We start from the raw sequence: 15,521 nt of genomic DNA on the forward strand, positions 1-15,521 counted from the left end.
TATTGTAGTTATGCTTAGCAGATTAGTTTCCCCATTAAACATGACTGCTTTCCTACAATCTTCATATGTTTGCTGCTGCTTAAGATTAGCTAATCAGCTCAATAGGTGTGCAGCCAAATTATTCTAATTTTTATACCAAAGTTCACACGCACCCACACATTTACCTGTCAAATGGCTGGCAGACTTATTTACCTGCCAGAAAGTCATTGTCTGGTTTGTTAATGTGCCAGTGCGGCTAAGTGTCAGTACATGTGCGTTGGATATAGTATGTTTGTGTTCTTATGAGAGTGTGTGGCAGTTAGGTTACTAGCTATATAACTACTCAGGAATGTATGATAAGTGTGTATATCTCTTTGTTTTATTTGTGTCTTGTGCCCTCTTTTAAATGGGTTGCTGGCTATATACTTTTTTTTAATTAAATCTGTTTCATATGGGATTATTCATTATAAAACTAACCTCTTTTTATTGGAATATTTACTGTACTTGCAGTGTAGTCACTTTTTGTTGAATTACTGACTATATATATATATGAAATTCAGGCTAATATACTTGTTCTATATTCAATTATTAAGAACTAGTCTTAAAGCCGGTGTAAACGGGCCAAAATGTTTAAGGAAAGCAATATACCTAGGCTGACCATATTGCCGCTTTAAAAAGGGACACATATGAAAAATACATACGTCAGGGCTGTTTAAAGAAATGGTTTGGAGTAATGTTCCATTATGAGAACCCTGACTTATGTATTTTTCATATGTGTCCCTTTTTAAAGCGGCAATATGGTCAGCCTAAATATACCCCACTCGAATCCCCTCTCCCTCATCCACCTTCCCTCCTTCCCCCTCCCTGCCGCTCTCAACATTTTTATTTTTCTGCAGCGGTTCCACCGCTTCCGCCACCCCCCTTAAGCGATGGGTCGCCCACCCGCCTTCCTCCTAACCCTCCCACACCAACAACGATTGGCACCACCGAGTGTCCCTCTCTGCTTCGGTACCTCTGTAAGACTATTTCTGCACTGCCCCACTTGTGGGGCATTCAGAAATATCGCCATCTCGCTACTTTTAGCAAGATCGCGGCAGAGAGAGGCCCAGGACAGCGCGACAATGCTCCTTAAGGGCTTAACGACCATCACCCTACAGGGTATGGCACTGGTCGTTAAGGCCAGGTATGTTTGTCTCGCGCAGTCTCTACTGCGCATGACTGCATCGGACAAACATACCTGGCCTTTTATTATATAGGATAAGACTATATTTCTTTGTGCTGAGTTTCTTTCTGTTTATTAAAGGAACACTATAGTGTGATATGCTCCCACACAGACTACTGAACAGGCACAGTTGGTGATTGGCCACTCACTGGCCATGTCTTCCCAGGTCAGGACAGCAGTTCTCCGCAACTCCTGACTAAGTAGTTTTTGAACAAGCACATTAATATTAAAAGTTGTTGAAGCAAAACTTAGTTCCTTCTCTAAAATGATAGCTAAAAGATACATTAACAACATTCAATATTTCTTATATTACTTGTGAGTACTGCTCGGATATTTCAGTACATTTTAGTCAGAAAATAATCTGTGCTGTATTATAGAGCAGTTTACTTTCAGTTAGATGGCCTCCATAAAACCTTTATTGCTTTAGCGCTAAACTAGAACAGATTATAAAGTTTCCCTCTCCACACATCTCCTGCAGATGAAATATGGCCTTATGAGCTGTATAAAACATGTACCATGATACACTTCGTTTTTCTTTTAGGGTGAATCATGCATTTTTAAAAGAAGCATGTACAGTAATGTACAGCAAAAATGTGTATAACTGTGCTTCAAATGCAATATAAATATAATGCTATAATACTTTAAAAGTACAATAAGTGCATAAAGCAGACTTCATCAAACATCTGTATCACTGAATTCAAGATCCTAATTTTCAATTGTTTCAATTATTTTAAGGGGAAAATGAAAGAACTTGACATTGAACTTTCAGGAAGTGACCTATATGCTGCCAGATTCGGAGAAACGATAACTAACCTCGGAGACATTGATAACGATGGTTTTGAAGGTACATTTTTTTTCTCCTATCTTGTCTTATTCATTTTATGTATCGTATCTCCAGAACTGCGCTGCTGAATCAAATGCACGATCATATTAGTTTATGTTGTCAGTTTATTGGTCTGGTTTTTTTTTTTATTTCTTAGGAAAATATATATTTTTACTTAAAAAGCATTTAGTGAAATTCTTTGACATTTGTAAGGAGTAAAGAATCAGTTGTGTTTCAAATTCTCTTAAAAACAGTGTACAACATCCTGTGAAATCACAACTGTGATATACTTTTATACTATAATAGAGGAACAATTTTGCTATATTTCATATTGAAATATATACAAGTTAGTACCAAGCAACACAACTCTGCCCAGCCCCGTGTTGTTACAACAGGATAACTATGTAATGATCCACCAGTGGCTATAATGAAGCCTCATAAAACTGTAACAAATTGAGCATAGCGATAGCTATTCGAACCTACACATGTCACTACAGTTAATTGGACAAAATCCTGTTGCTACTGTACGTGGATCACAACTTTTTTTATTTTTTGCAGTTATCCAAACGACTGCACTTATGTAGCAACATCTAGTACAGTAATGGTGAACCCCTTGGCACCACAGATGTTTCAGAACTACATTTCCCATGATGCTTAGGCACTCTGCAGTCCTGTTCTGAAACATCTGGAGTGCCAAGATTCGCCATCACTGATCTAGTACCTTAAAAAGAGCAGAGCAGGTGATCACATATAAATGTTACACACCTTAATCCAGGCTTCCTATAGGGTCAGGGGCGTATTTAGGTTGTGTGCTGCCCTAGGCACTCAAAACTCTGCTGCATTATACTTCTTATATCAAAAATACTTCTAGTAAAAGTTATTACTGTTTTTCAGCCGCATATGCACATATTCTGTGAGGGGCATTGCACCAGTATTCAAGCTCAGAGAGCTGGCGGTGGTATTCATTGTGTCTGTGAAGACTTAATTTGTGCCACTGATGACTCTTTGAGAAGGTCTGATGCTTGACCACTGGTGCACGTGCCCTCATAGCATATGTGTGTATGCCGCTTAAAAACAGTAATGACATTTGCTAGACATATTTTTGCTAATGTAAGTATAATGCAAAAATGCTTCTATTTAAAATTGAAATTCACCAATGCACATTTCATATTTTACCTTTCTATTGTGGTGAGCTTTAAGTCACAGTTTTGGGGCCAGTCACTGTAAGGGTTAATAGCATGGTGGGCACAGGTTGTGGTTCTAGGGGATGGTCAGTCGGGGTCAGGATGCCAGCGCCTCTGGGTTCAGTGACTCCTTACCTATCAGCTCATAGCAACCAGCCCCAAGGATAACGATCTGTCACTCAGTGTTACTATATGCACATTTGCCTCTGCTTTTTTTTAGCAGTCTCCAGTTTAATGAATTTTATGAGAATGTTTCGAGCTTTTCTTTCAACGTGTTATAAAATAGGAAGATTGAATTTAATCTTCAGCACAAACTGTTAAATTTAAAAAAGGGGGGGAAACAAAAAACATTTTTTACTGCACAGACTATTCTTTGAATGTATTGCAGAGTAGATAATGATATTTTCGCAACTGCACACCTTTATCTCACATATAAGCGTTGAAATATAATTTTTGTTCCTGGCGCTTATTAATATCACCCATGATGAAAAAAAAAGTTTACCAAGTCTCTCTTTTGGCAGCAAAGTTTTAGGAAGGTCATTTTAAATGGATTATACCAACAAATTAATTGTATTTAAAAAAATGAAACAATTAAAATATATCACTTTTCTGAAAATGTATGACCCAGAACAATGCTTCTCGCATACAGACTATCGTGCAGGCAGACGCTGCTCTGCCCATTGTACAGCTGAAGTCCCTGGAGTGGAGAAGTCAGGCAAACTAAGAAAACTCATGAATCAGGAAATGTTAGCACAGAATCTTAAGCTGCAGAAATTGCTGGTTTAAATAATGAAATGATGAGTCAGTGAAACAAAATCACTGGAAAGTAACCATGCAGAAATTGTTAGGTAGTGATGTAGTGGTCATATCCCATGGTGCTCCATTGTTTTAACATTAAAAAATAAACATTTTATATTATACATAGACACATACAGTACATACACACACACACATATACAGTACATACACCCCCCCCACACAAACACACACATAAACATACACACACATACATATACCCACAGACACATATACATACACCCCACACATACACACACACACACACACATAGATATACACACACAAAGACATACTCACACACACATAAAGATACACATACATACACACACATAAACATACACACACACATATATATATATATATATATATATATATATATATATAAAAACACACACACACAAAGATACACACACATAAACATACACACACAAACATATTCACACATATACATACACCTCCCACACACACACAAACACACACACACACACATATGCACACATGTACATATGCACATACATACACACTTAAAAACTATTTTATATACACACACACGCCTTTATATATATATATATATATATATATATATATATATATATATACACACATCCATAAACATACACACATACACATATGTAAAAACTGTATATACACTACATATACACACAAATGCACACCCACATGAATTAGAAAACAAATTGTGAGCCAACATCTATGCCTGTCCTCACAAACACTCTTTTGGCTGAAAGGACACACATTCCCACAGACACACTCCAAAATCTTGTGAAAAGCCATCCAAGGAGAGTGGTGACTGTTATAGCCACGGGGGAGACGACGACTCAATATTACCGTCTGTGGTTTTCTAATGGGATGTCTAATAAATATATATATATATATATATATATATATATATATATATATATATATATATATATATATATATAAATGTATATATATATATATATTTTTATATATATATATATATATATATATATATATATATATATATATATATATATATATATATATATAGTGAAGTAATAGCACTCACTGGACTTTCAAACATCAGATGCAATTTATTGTAACGTTTCGGGGATTAAACCGTCCCCTTCATAAGACCAAGTTTTTGGTCTGATGAAGGGGACGGTTTGATCCCTGAAACGTCACAATAAATTGCACCTGATGTTTGAAAGTCCAGTGAGTGCGAATCTATTACGTCACTATTGATACTTCTGTTCCTGACACCCTGGCTGTTTTTGTGGAAGTGAGAGTGCGAATCCCCTAGGGACTTGTTAATATATATATATATATATATATATATATATACACATACACACACACTTATGTATCTACACATACATACAAGCTCATATACATGTCCACATATACACATATACACAGGCACATATGTACATATATACATATAAACACAGATATATACTCATGCACAAACACAGATATAGACATTTACATAAACATGCAGGCACATACACGCATATATATAGATACACACACACTTATATACGCATACATAAACATAAATATGCAGACACCTACATACATACACATATATATATATATAAACATCCTAGGAGAGTGTTGACTGTTATAGCCCCGGGGGGGGGGGGGGGGGGTTCCATATTACTGCCTGTGGTTGTCTAATGGGATGTCCAATAAGCTCATGTGGGTGTGATGGTAAGTTGTACACAAACTTTTGGCCATGTAGTGTGTGTGTGTGTGTGTGTGTGTATGTATATATATATATATATATATATATATATATATATATATATATATATATACATACAAAAACACACAAATATACTAAAGCACAAACTAATATACAAACATACTTACGTATGCACACACACTTATCTTCACACCCACACAACTTATATATATTTTTAATAATATTTTATGAATTAATTCTTTGAGGTTTTCACGATTCTTAATCATACTGAACTGAATTTTAGTTTTGGCATCCTGTTCTCTGTGATTTCGGCTTGGCATCTGCAATTCGTTATTTATTTCAACAGTAATTAGATTCAGCTGCACTAGCATGTAAATTCCATTGCTCCTTTGTCTAAAGCGTACATCTGTTTTGCAATGTGAATCAGATTTGTAAAAAAGGAGTCGTGTTTTTTTTTTTTTTAAACATTGGTAGCTTTAATGAGACAGACCAATGTGCAAGAAGTTTGTGTAAAATAAAAATGCAGAGTAAATAACAATAAAGTGAGAAATCTAAAGCAAATAGTAGCCAAATTTTCGTGTTACTATACAATAACTTATCAGCCATGTCTTAAAGTTTTTAAAACAAATTAACACCCTTTTTACTGCAATTAATCTTTCAATAGCCAAACTCCTCCCACCATCTGTCTTATTTATAGGAGCCATTCTGGGCTTTAGTCACAGACATCAAGGCTAGATATGGTCATAAAGTTAGTTTTAAAATGCATTGTTTTCACAGATATGTGATAAATTAGGGAAATATGTGTAGCAGGGTTAGCCTTCAGAAGTCAGCAGGGTGCATTTCAAGTTCTGAGAATTAGAAATAGCTCAATAACATAAAAAGGGTGTGAAATAAAAATGAAAATATATTGTAGTTGTTCCATTATGCATAACTAAAGAAAATATATAAAAAATCTCAAGGATTTTTCCAGTGGAAGTTTTCTCTATCAGCCAGTGAGCAGTAGAATCCCATACACTCCACTTCCGATTAGCCCGTCCTTACTCCTGTGTGCAAAGCATTTTGGGCCAGATTATAAGTGGCATGCTAATTTGTCGGGTTGCGCTAGTATTATGAGTTGAAAGTAAACTGTTTTCACTCTTGCGCTAACTCGACTAGCGCAAAAAGCTGCACGTTTATGTATTCCCCCATAGAGGTCAACATAACACCCTACTTGCGCGCAAACCCGAATGCATATTTTCATGTACGCTGACATGAATATATGCATATTTCACATTCCAACCTTCACATAGAATAATATGTTCTATTTATTCATAAATACATATTTCTACATATATCTGATGTTTATTTGTTACTATATACAGTATATATATATATATATATATATATATATATATATACGATAATATATAGGTATAGATATATAAAGATATATATATATATAAACATTTCTACCTGATGTAGAGATGTTTCTTACTATGTGCTCACGGGCTGTCTGCTTTAAATTTTAAGGAAGTATTTTTTCATAGGTCTGTACTAATCTGAATATATATTTATTATTTTCATCTGTGGAGCACACTTTTTATTCCCATATATACCGGTTACATGGTGCATCTTGAAAAATATTCATACTGTGTATATGGTTTTATACATATATATGTTTATCATCCCCTTGTTTTGATATTTCCCTCTATTGTATATAGGAAAAACAAATCTTTTATGTGCATATGTATATATGCACTGTTCTTGTACACCAATTAGTTTGTGTATTTTGACAGAATTTATACTTACATATAATTTTGTAATCATCACTAGTACAGGTAATTTCGACCATGGGCGATGGTTATTAAGTCTATATACAGACATTGATATATTGATGCAAATTAATCTCCCATTATTTCATCTTTAAATATATACTATCACTTGTTTACAAATAGTAGTTACCTCATATTATCATTATTATTATATATATATTGGATCACACTATTGTAATCGAAATGTGTGTATATATATTTAGATAGAACCCTAGCATTTTTTATTTATATACAACTCCAGTTTTAGAGAATTCAATGATCACATATTCTCGAGAGGGATCAGAATTATCAGATTCATGATATATAGCTATTGAGGTTTTATACCATCACACATCACGTTCACATTTATAAGTTAGCCAATCTAGTATTAAGCTACTCTATTTCTCACTTGGGATTGGTGTTCACAATCCCCCCCCATTTTACCACACGTCATATCAAATCACATTCTTAGTAATTATGAGTTGGGATTGTTAACCCAATCCACATATACACTTCACAGTATTCCTATTAGTCATACACCCCCCCCCCCCCCCAGTATAGGGACGTCGTCTGTAGACTCACTGTGACAATGTAACATCACGTCACTTTAGTCAAGCCCCTTTTTAGATCACGATACCAGTTGTAAACACGCTTATATTAGCGTGATCGTCCATATGAAAGATATTGTATACATTTACACTATAAATTATAAGAACATCTATACACCCTCTCTAAAGGTTAACTGATTGAGGTATGGATACGTACACATTCTATTTGATACTTGAATTTTTGGAAATTTTCGTCGCCCATTTGAGACACGGTTTTCTTTGTAGAGGTTACCATTGAATAATTCGGATAACCCTGTCCATGTGTATACTCAATGGCTTATTATTGGCCCCACACACACCTCCTATAGTAGCTTTGAGACATATGTACACTTATTGACATAATGCAGCATATTGTTTACGTTAGTCACGCCCCTCTTCACATCATGATACCGGTCTTAAATACTGATTGAGGTTTATAAACAAACATATTATACTAACTATGGGAGTCATTATTACTCATTAGAGACATGGTATTCAGTAGAGGTTGATATTAAATAACATTCAAATTTCAAGACAATATATCATACATTATGCATGACATTGTCCCGTGTGCATATATCAGGAACATTTAAGCATTTACTAAGGATGAAAGTATGTACTCTAAACAAAGGGTTAATTTGCTGGGACCGCTCCCCTGTGAGGGAGGTGCCCAGGTGATCTTTTTGATTGGTAAAGCATGTATATTTAAAGGCAAATTATAGCCATATTTGTATGCCTTTTTTTTTATTTGTTGTGAAGCGATGAGAAAAGCGTAGCATTCTAAGGAGGGTCTGCTAGTATACCCTGCCTTTATGGTTCTTATTTTAAACATGTACTTTTATAGATTTTTAATAAATTTCATTATTGAGCTTTTATTTGGAACCTATATTGCTTGCTTTATACCAATCGCTTCCACTGGAAGTACTAAGCTGTTGAAAATTCAGCATTCGTTTGTTCCTGTGATCCCTGAGTTCCTGCTATCTTGGGCTCCTGCATTCCTGAGTATACGGCTTGCTTTATACCAATCGCTTCCACTGGAAATACTAAGCTGTTGAAAATTAGCATTCGTATGTTCCTGTGATCCCTGAGTTCCAGCTTTCTTGGGCTCCTGCATTCCTGAGTTCCTGTATTCGGGAGAACAGTAAGCTGGGTTGCTGTATAAATACCCAGTCTGCGTCTAATAGCACTGTCTAAGTGCTATAAGGAAATGTGAGTACCCTGTCACAGGGCTTTTTTCTGTATACCATTTTTTCTTTATATTACTGATACACACAAGTGCCTAAACCAGGAGACAAAGAAGGCGCCTTCTTTGTCTCCTGGTTTAGGTTACTTACTGTTTGCATCTTTTTTGGAAGAGCCGCCTCCCCTCTGGACATATCGGACTTTTTTCGTCAACACCCCTGAGCGCACCTCTTTAGGGTGAATATACCCTTGAACTTTGCATACACACAAGTGCACCTCTCTCTGTTCCATATTTTCGTCCTAGATCGCTTGACACTAAGGTGTAAGGAGAGTGCTGTCCCCATAGGAGCTTTGGAGTTTTCCCTCTACTGGAGGAAAAGACCGCTGTGACCACTATCTGGCTCCATACATAACTTCCAATTGGGACTCTTGTTCATAGAGACTGTTATGGTTTGCATACTTAATTACTGATACATACAGTATGCTGATTATCTTGCTGTGAAGGTTTGTGTATATATATATATATATATATATATATATATATTTCTTTTATATTAGTACATATATTACAGATAACACCCTCTATTAGAAGTGTATTTTTTAACTGTTCTGTGTATCCACTCAGAACAGGCCTCGCCATGGTCGACCAAAGAAGTTGAGTGCAAATGCTCAGCATCATATCCAGAGGTTGTCTTTGGGAAATAGACATATGAGTGCTGCCAGCATTGCTGCAGAGGTTGAAGGGGTGATGGGTCAGCCTGTCAGTGCTCAGACCATACGCCGCACACTGCATCAAATTGGTCTGCATAGCTGTCGTCCCAGAAGGAAGCCTCTTATAAAGATGGTGTACAAGAAAGCCCGCAAACTGTTTGCTGACGACAAGAAGACTAAGGACATAGATTACTGGAACCATGTCCTGTGGTCCGATGAGACCAAGATAAACTTATTTGGTTCAGATGGTGTCAAGGGTGTGTGGTGGCAACCAGGTGAGGAGTACAAAGACAAGTGTGTCTTGCCTACAATCAAGCATGGTGGTGGGAGTGTCATGGTCTGGGCCTGCATGAGTGCTGCCGGCACTGGGGAGCTACATTGAGGGAACCATGAATGCAAACATGTACTGGGACATACTGAAGGAGAGCAAGATCCCCTCCCTTCGGAAACTGGGCCGCAGGGCAGTATTCCAAAATGATAAAAGACCCCAAACACACCTCGAAGATGACCACTGCCTTGCTAAAGAAGCTGAGGGTAAAGGTGATGGACTGGCCAAGCATGTCTCCAGATCTAAACCCTATTGAGCATCTGTGGGGCATCCTCAAATGGAAGGTGGGCGAGCGCAAGGTCGCTAACATCCACCAGCTCCGTGATGTTGTCATGGAGGAGTGGAAGAGGACTCCAGTGGCAACCTATTAAGCTCTGGTGGACTCCATGTCCAAGTGGGTTAAGGCAGTGCTGGAAAATAACGGTGATCACACAAAATATTGACACTTTGGGCCCAATTTGGACATTTCCACTTAAGGGTGTACTTACTTTTGTTGCCAACGGTTTAGACATTAATGGCTGTGTGTTGAGTTATTTTGATGGGACAGCAAATTTACACTGTTATACAGGCTGTACACTCACTACTTTACATTGTAGCAAAATGTCATTTCTTAATTGTTGTCACATGAAAATATATAATAAAATATTTACAAATATGTGAGGGGTGTACTAACTTTTGTGAGATACTGTATATATCTTCTAATAGCTGAGTTTTGCAGTACTACCTTTTTTATTCTACTAAAATTACATAGTAAAAGACGAGCTTTCAAGAGAGAGTCCTCTCTTCCTCAGATCTGAAGCATACTCAGAGTACACTCTCGAAAGCTTGTCTTTTACTATGTAATGTCAGTCCAATAAAAAAGGTATTGGGTAGTAGGGAGCGCAGGTTCAGGGGTATTTCTCTGTCAAACCGTGTTGAGTCCTCTCCAGCTCCCAAGAGTGTTACTTCTCTATTTCCCGAAAGTAAGACTCCTCTGTTGCACTAGGAGTAAGAAACGTCCATGATGTATGTATACACTGTGAGATGTATAAGTGCAGTATACTCACAGGTTAAATATCCAGGTGTCAGTGATGTCAGTTAGAAAAAACAACAGTCCTTCTCTCATAAGAACAGTGTTTTATTATAAAAACAGCTCAACGCATTTCAACACACACAGGTGTCGTTTTCAAGAGCAAATTAAAGTATAAAATCTGAAAAGTACTTGCAAATCAGCTGACATCTTGCTGACACCGCTGGTTTAAATACAAAATCATATTGTTCCAACTTCCGGTGCTAACTGAACGAACAACTCACAAATTATCACATACAACCTTATAGAGGCACATAAAAAAAGATGTGCCACAGGTGCATCAATTTTTTTAGTTCTAATGTTGCTTTTATCCTGGTTAACGCGTTTATGGACACTACGGGTGGTCTTACCAACATACCCTAGACCACATGGGCACTTAATAAAGTAGACCACAAACTCAGTATTGCAGGTATAAGGACCCCTGATCTTATATTTATGTCTAGTCCTTGGGTGACAAAAAACAGGGCCCTTAATAATACTATTACAATTAGAGCACCCGAGACAAGGGAAATTCCCCAGGTTCTTCTTGCCAATATAGCTTTGTACAGGAGTTTTTTTAGAGGGGCCAATGTCTGCACATACCAGTGTATCCTTTAAATTCCTGCCTCTTTTATAGGCAGGCATATGAGGTTCACTAAATTCTTTTACCCCAGGATCACATGTCCTCAAAATATGCCAGTGCCGGCATAGAACCTTCTGGATTTGTGTACTAAGGGGGGAATATTGGCTGATAAAAATCAATCTGTTGGATTTCTCTTTTTCATGTTTTTTTCTCATTAGAAGTAACTGTCTAGAGATTCTACGAGTATTGTCAATCTCAGATTCAATAAGGTAATTAGGGTATCCCCTAGCTTTAAAATGATCTCCCATCTCTCTAAGTCTCTGTTCAACCAATTCACTTTTGGACACAATGCGCCTCTCCCTTAAAAGTTGACTTTTAGGAAGGTATTTGATAAGAGGAGGATGCACACTAGTGTAGTGAAGAAGAGTGTTACAATCAGTCTCTTTTTTATGCAAATCAACAGAGAAACCCTGTGCATTCCATCGATCCCTTAGTACCAAAAAGGACAACACTCTCTTCACTAAACACTAGTTTGAACTTAATATTAGAAGTAGCAGAGTTTAAATCAGAGACAAATCTTTCCAGGGTCCCAATGTCGTCCAGCCACATGCCAAAAATATCATCTATATATCGCCACCAGGTGGCGCCATACTGTAAAAAAAGTGGCTGACTATATACAAAGTATTCTTCAAAAATATTCATAAAGATATTGACGTATGTAGGGGCGACATTGAAACCCCTGGCAGTGCCTTAGAGCTGTAGATAATAATGATCTTCAAATAAAAATAATTACACCACAGAACAATATTTAACAAGCGTAGAATAAATTCTCTCTGTAACTGGGTAAATCCTTCCTCTTGACTAATCACTTTAGCCACAGCTCCAATCCCAGCTTCATGCGATATAGAAGTGTATAATAAAGCTACATCAAGACTAAACAAAATTCCCTTATTACTCTCAATAGACAGATTCTGTAGTTTGACCAAAAAGTCGCCTGTGTCTTTAATATAAGAACTAAAATTAACAAAGGGTCTTAACACTCTATCCAGATAGACAGAAACTTTAGATAGGATTGAACCTATCTAGGGTGTGGTTTGTTGAGTTATTTAAGGCATGTTCTGTAAAAGTATAGCCATACATGACTTTTCTGTTTTGTTGTTCTACCATTTTCAGTCAGTTTGTTATACCACTCTACAAACGTCTGTATATTGATATCCAATAAAAAAAGGTATGACTGCATATTGCAATAATCTTGTTATCTTTATATATATAACACATCTATTTTTATATATACCCACATATAAACACACTTATAATATAACTCCAGCAACGTCTTTGCTTGGATTACAAGAATAACTAAGTATAAAAATCTATGTTCATATATTTTTAACAGTAGTGCAGTGCTTTCCAAACTGTGTGTCGGGACACACTAGTGTGTCGGCAGCAGTGTGTAGGTGTGTCCCTGCTTCAGCACGATTTTTTATTTTTTTTATTTTTATTTTTAAATTGTTTTTTGGCTTCTGACTTTCCACCTGCCTGCTACACATGTCACATGGTTGACACGTGATTGATACCTAGTGGGTCACACAGATCAATTTAACCAATTGGCACAGCTCAGTGGGAACTGAAACTATTACCATTGGCGGATTTGGCGGCACATTGGCTCGTGACTGCAAGTGTAGCCAGTGAGTGGGACAGCAGTGTTTGCAGCGCGGGCAGTGGAGGCTCCTCCATATGTGCACTGTCGCACGTGAACCCCCAGGGGGCAGAGGAGGGGGGGAAAAAATGAGCATTTAAAAAAAAAAAATGAGAAAAAAAAATTATGAAAAATTTTAATTTTATTTTTTATTTATATTATTTAATATTATATGTATTAAATAATGCTTTACTGGCACTGCTGCTTAGCTTATATACCCTGCTATTTAATCTATTATCATTCTCATCACTGACTCGCCACTGAGTGTTCATTAACAGACACTGTATATTTATTATCAGGCTCAGGCAGGAGGCAGGAGCTAGGACCGGGTGGACTACTCAGTGTGCTGACGTCCGTGACGTCACACCACACACCACCACGGCGCACTGCCTGCTGCTGCTGCCTGAGGCTGAGCTGAGAGAGGCTGATTGACAGTCCAGGGCAGGCTCCAGTCTCCACCCCCCACTCGCACGTGCGGTAAGGAGCTCTATATGCCTGCACAGTGATCGCAATGTATTCACTGTGCAGGCGTAGAGCTCCTCCCCAGCCTCATGCCTATAGAGGCATAATCGCACAGGCTGAACTGTGCGGTCGTTCAGCCTGTGCTCTGTCTCCTCCCCCAGCCTCTTGATCCGGACTCCTCAGACTCTGTGATAGGCTCCATGGCTCACGTGATGGCCCCCACGAGGCTCCTCCCAGCTCAACGGCGCGAAAATCTTTGTGGAGATAGCCGTTGAGCTGAGAGGAGTGTTTTTGCATAGCTCTGTGCAAAAATTGTTTACAACAAAACTATATATTTTTTGCTGCCTGCTGGCAGCCATCAAGCATCAACAAGTTGATTGAACAGTGACAGACAGTCAATATTTGCTGCTGTGTGCTGACTCAGTGTCTGCTGAGCTGCAGTCAAGTAGTGTGCAAAGAAATAGCCAGGGCCCAGGAGCAGGCTAATAGACAGTTAGATAGTTAGCCAATAGCCATTATAATTATTATTAATTACATTAGGCTTAGCTTAGCAGCAAATTAGTTTAGAACTGTAGATTCACAGTAACTACTAGTAGTATTCAGATTTTCTAGTTATCTATATCTATATAGAACTTGAAGATACTTTAGTTAACTTAATTTATACTAGTAATATATTATTAGTTTAGTAACTTTGTGGGCAGATATTTTAATGATTTTTGCTGCAGGCCTGCAGTTTTTTATATAGAGTAACTGAGTGAGTTGAGTCTTGAACTAGTGTTAAAAAAAAACAAACCTTTTTTTTCTATTTGTAATTTAAACAACAGATACAGTCTGAGTCTGAGATTGCTTTTTAGATAGAGTGAGTTGAGTCTAAGTTGAACTTGAATTAGTGTTAAAAAAAAAACATTTTTATTTTTCTACTTGTAATTTAAACAACAGATACAGTCTGAGTCTGAGATTGCTTTTTATATAGAGTAACTTGAGTCTTGAACTTGAACTAGTGTTTAAAAAAAAACATTTTTATTTTTCTACTTGTAATTTAAACAACAGATACAGTCTGAGTCTGAGATTGCTTTTTATATAGAGTAACTTGAGTCTTGAACTTGAACTAGTGTTTACAAAAAAAAACATTTTTATTTTTCTACTTGTAATTTAAACAACAGATACAGTCTGAGTCTGAGATTGCTTTTTATATAGAGTAACTTGAGTCTTGAACTTGAAATTTAAACAACAGACACAGTCTGAGATTAGCAAGTTTAGGAGTATACTGGATTTTTAGGGAGTTCTTTAACAATTTAGTTCAACTTCTAGTTGATATTTTCTAATAGCTGCAGAGCAGCAAAGCTACCTACCTACAAGTTATATATTACATAACAACCGCCAAACTATTAAACTATTACTTCAAGTTGAGTTGTATATTTTCTAACAGCTGCAGAGCAGC

The 15,521-nt window shown here is 37.0% G+C and overlaps 1 protein-coding gene across 1 annotated transcript in view; it reads left to right on the forward strand.

Annotated features, from left to right (window-relative positions):
• The window catches only part of ITGA4 (integrin subunit alpha 4), a 292,692-nt gene that overhangs the window by 152,167 nt on the left and 125,004 nt on the right, over nucleotides 1-15,521 (forward strand). The window contains exon 10 of the mRNA XM_053698521.1: nucleotides 1,937-2,045. Coding sequence (XP_053554496.1) covers nucleotides 1,937-2,045 — 109 coding nt within the window. The remainder of the gene's footprint in view (nucleotides 1-1,936; nucleotides 2,046-15,521) is intronic.

This window comes from Bombina bombina, chromosome 1 (assembly GCF_027579735.1).
Source record: "Bombina bombina isolate aBomBom1 chromosome 1, aBomBom1.pri, whole genome shotgun sequence".
Lineage (NCBI taxonomy): Eukaryota > Metazoa > Chordata > Amphibia > Anura > Bombinatoridae > Bombina > Bombina bombina.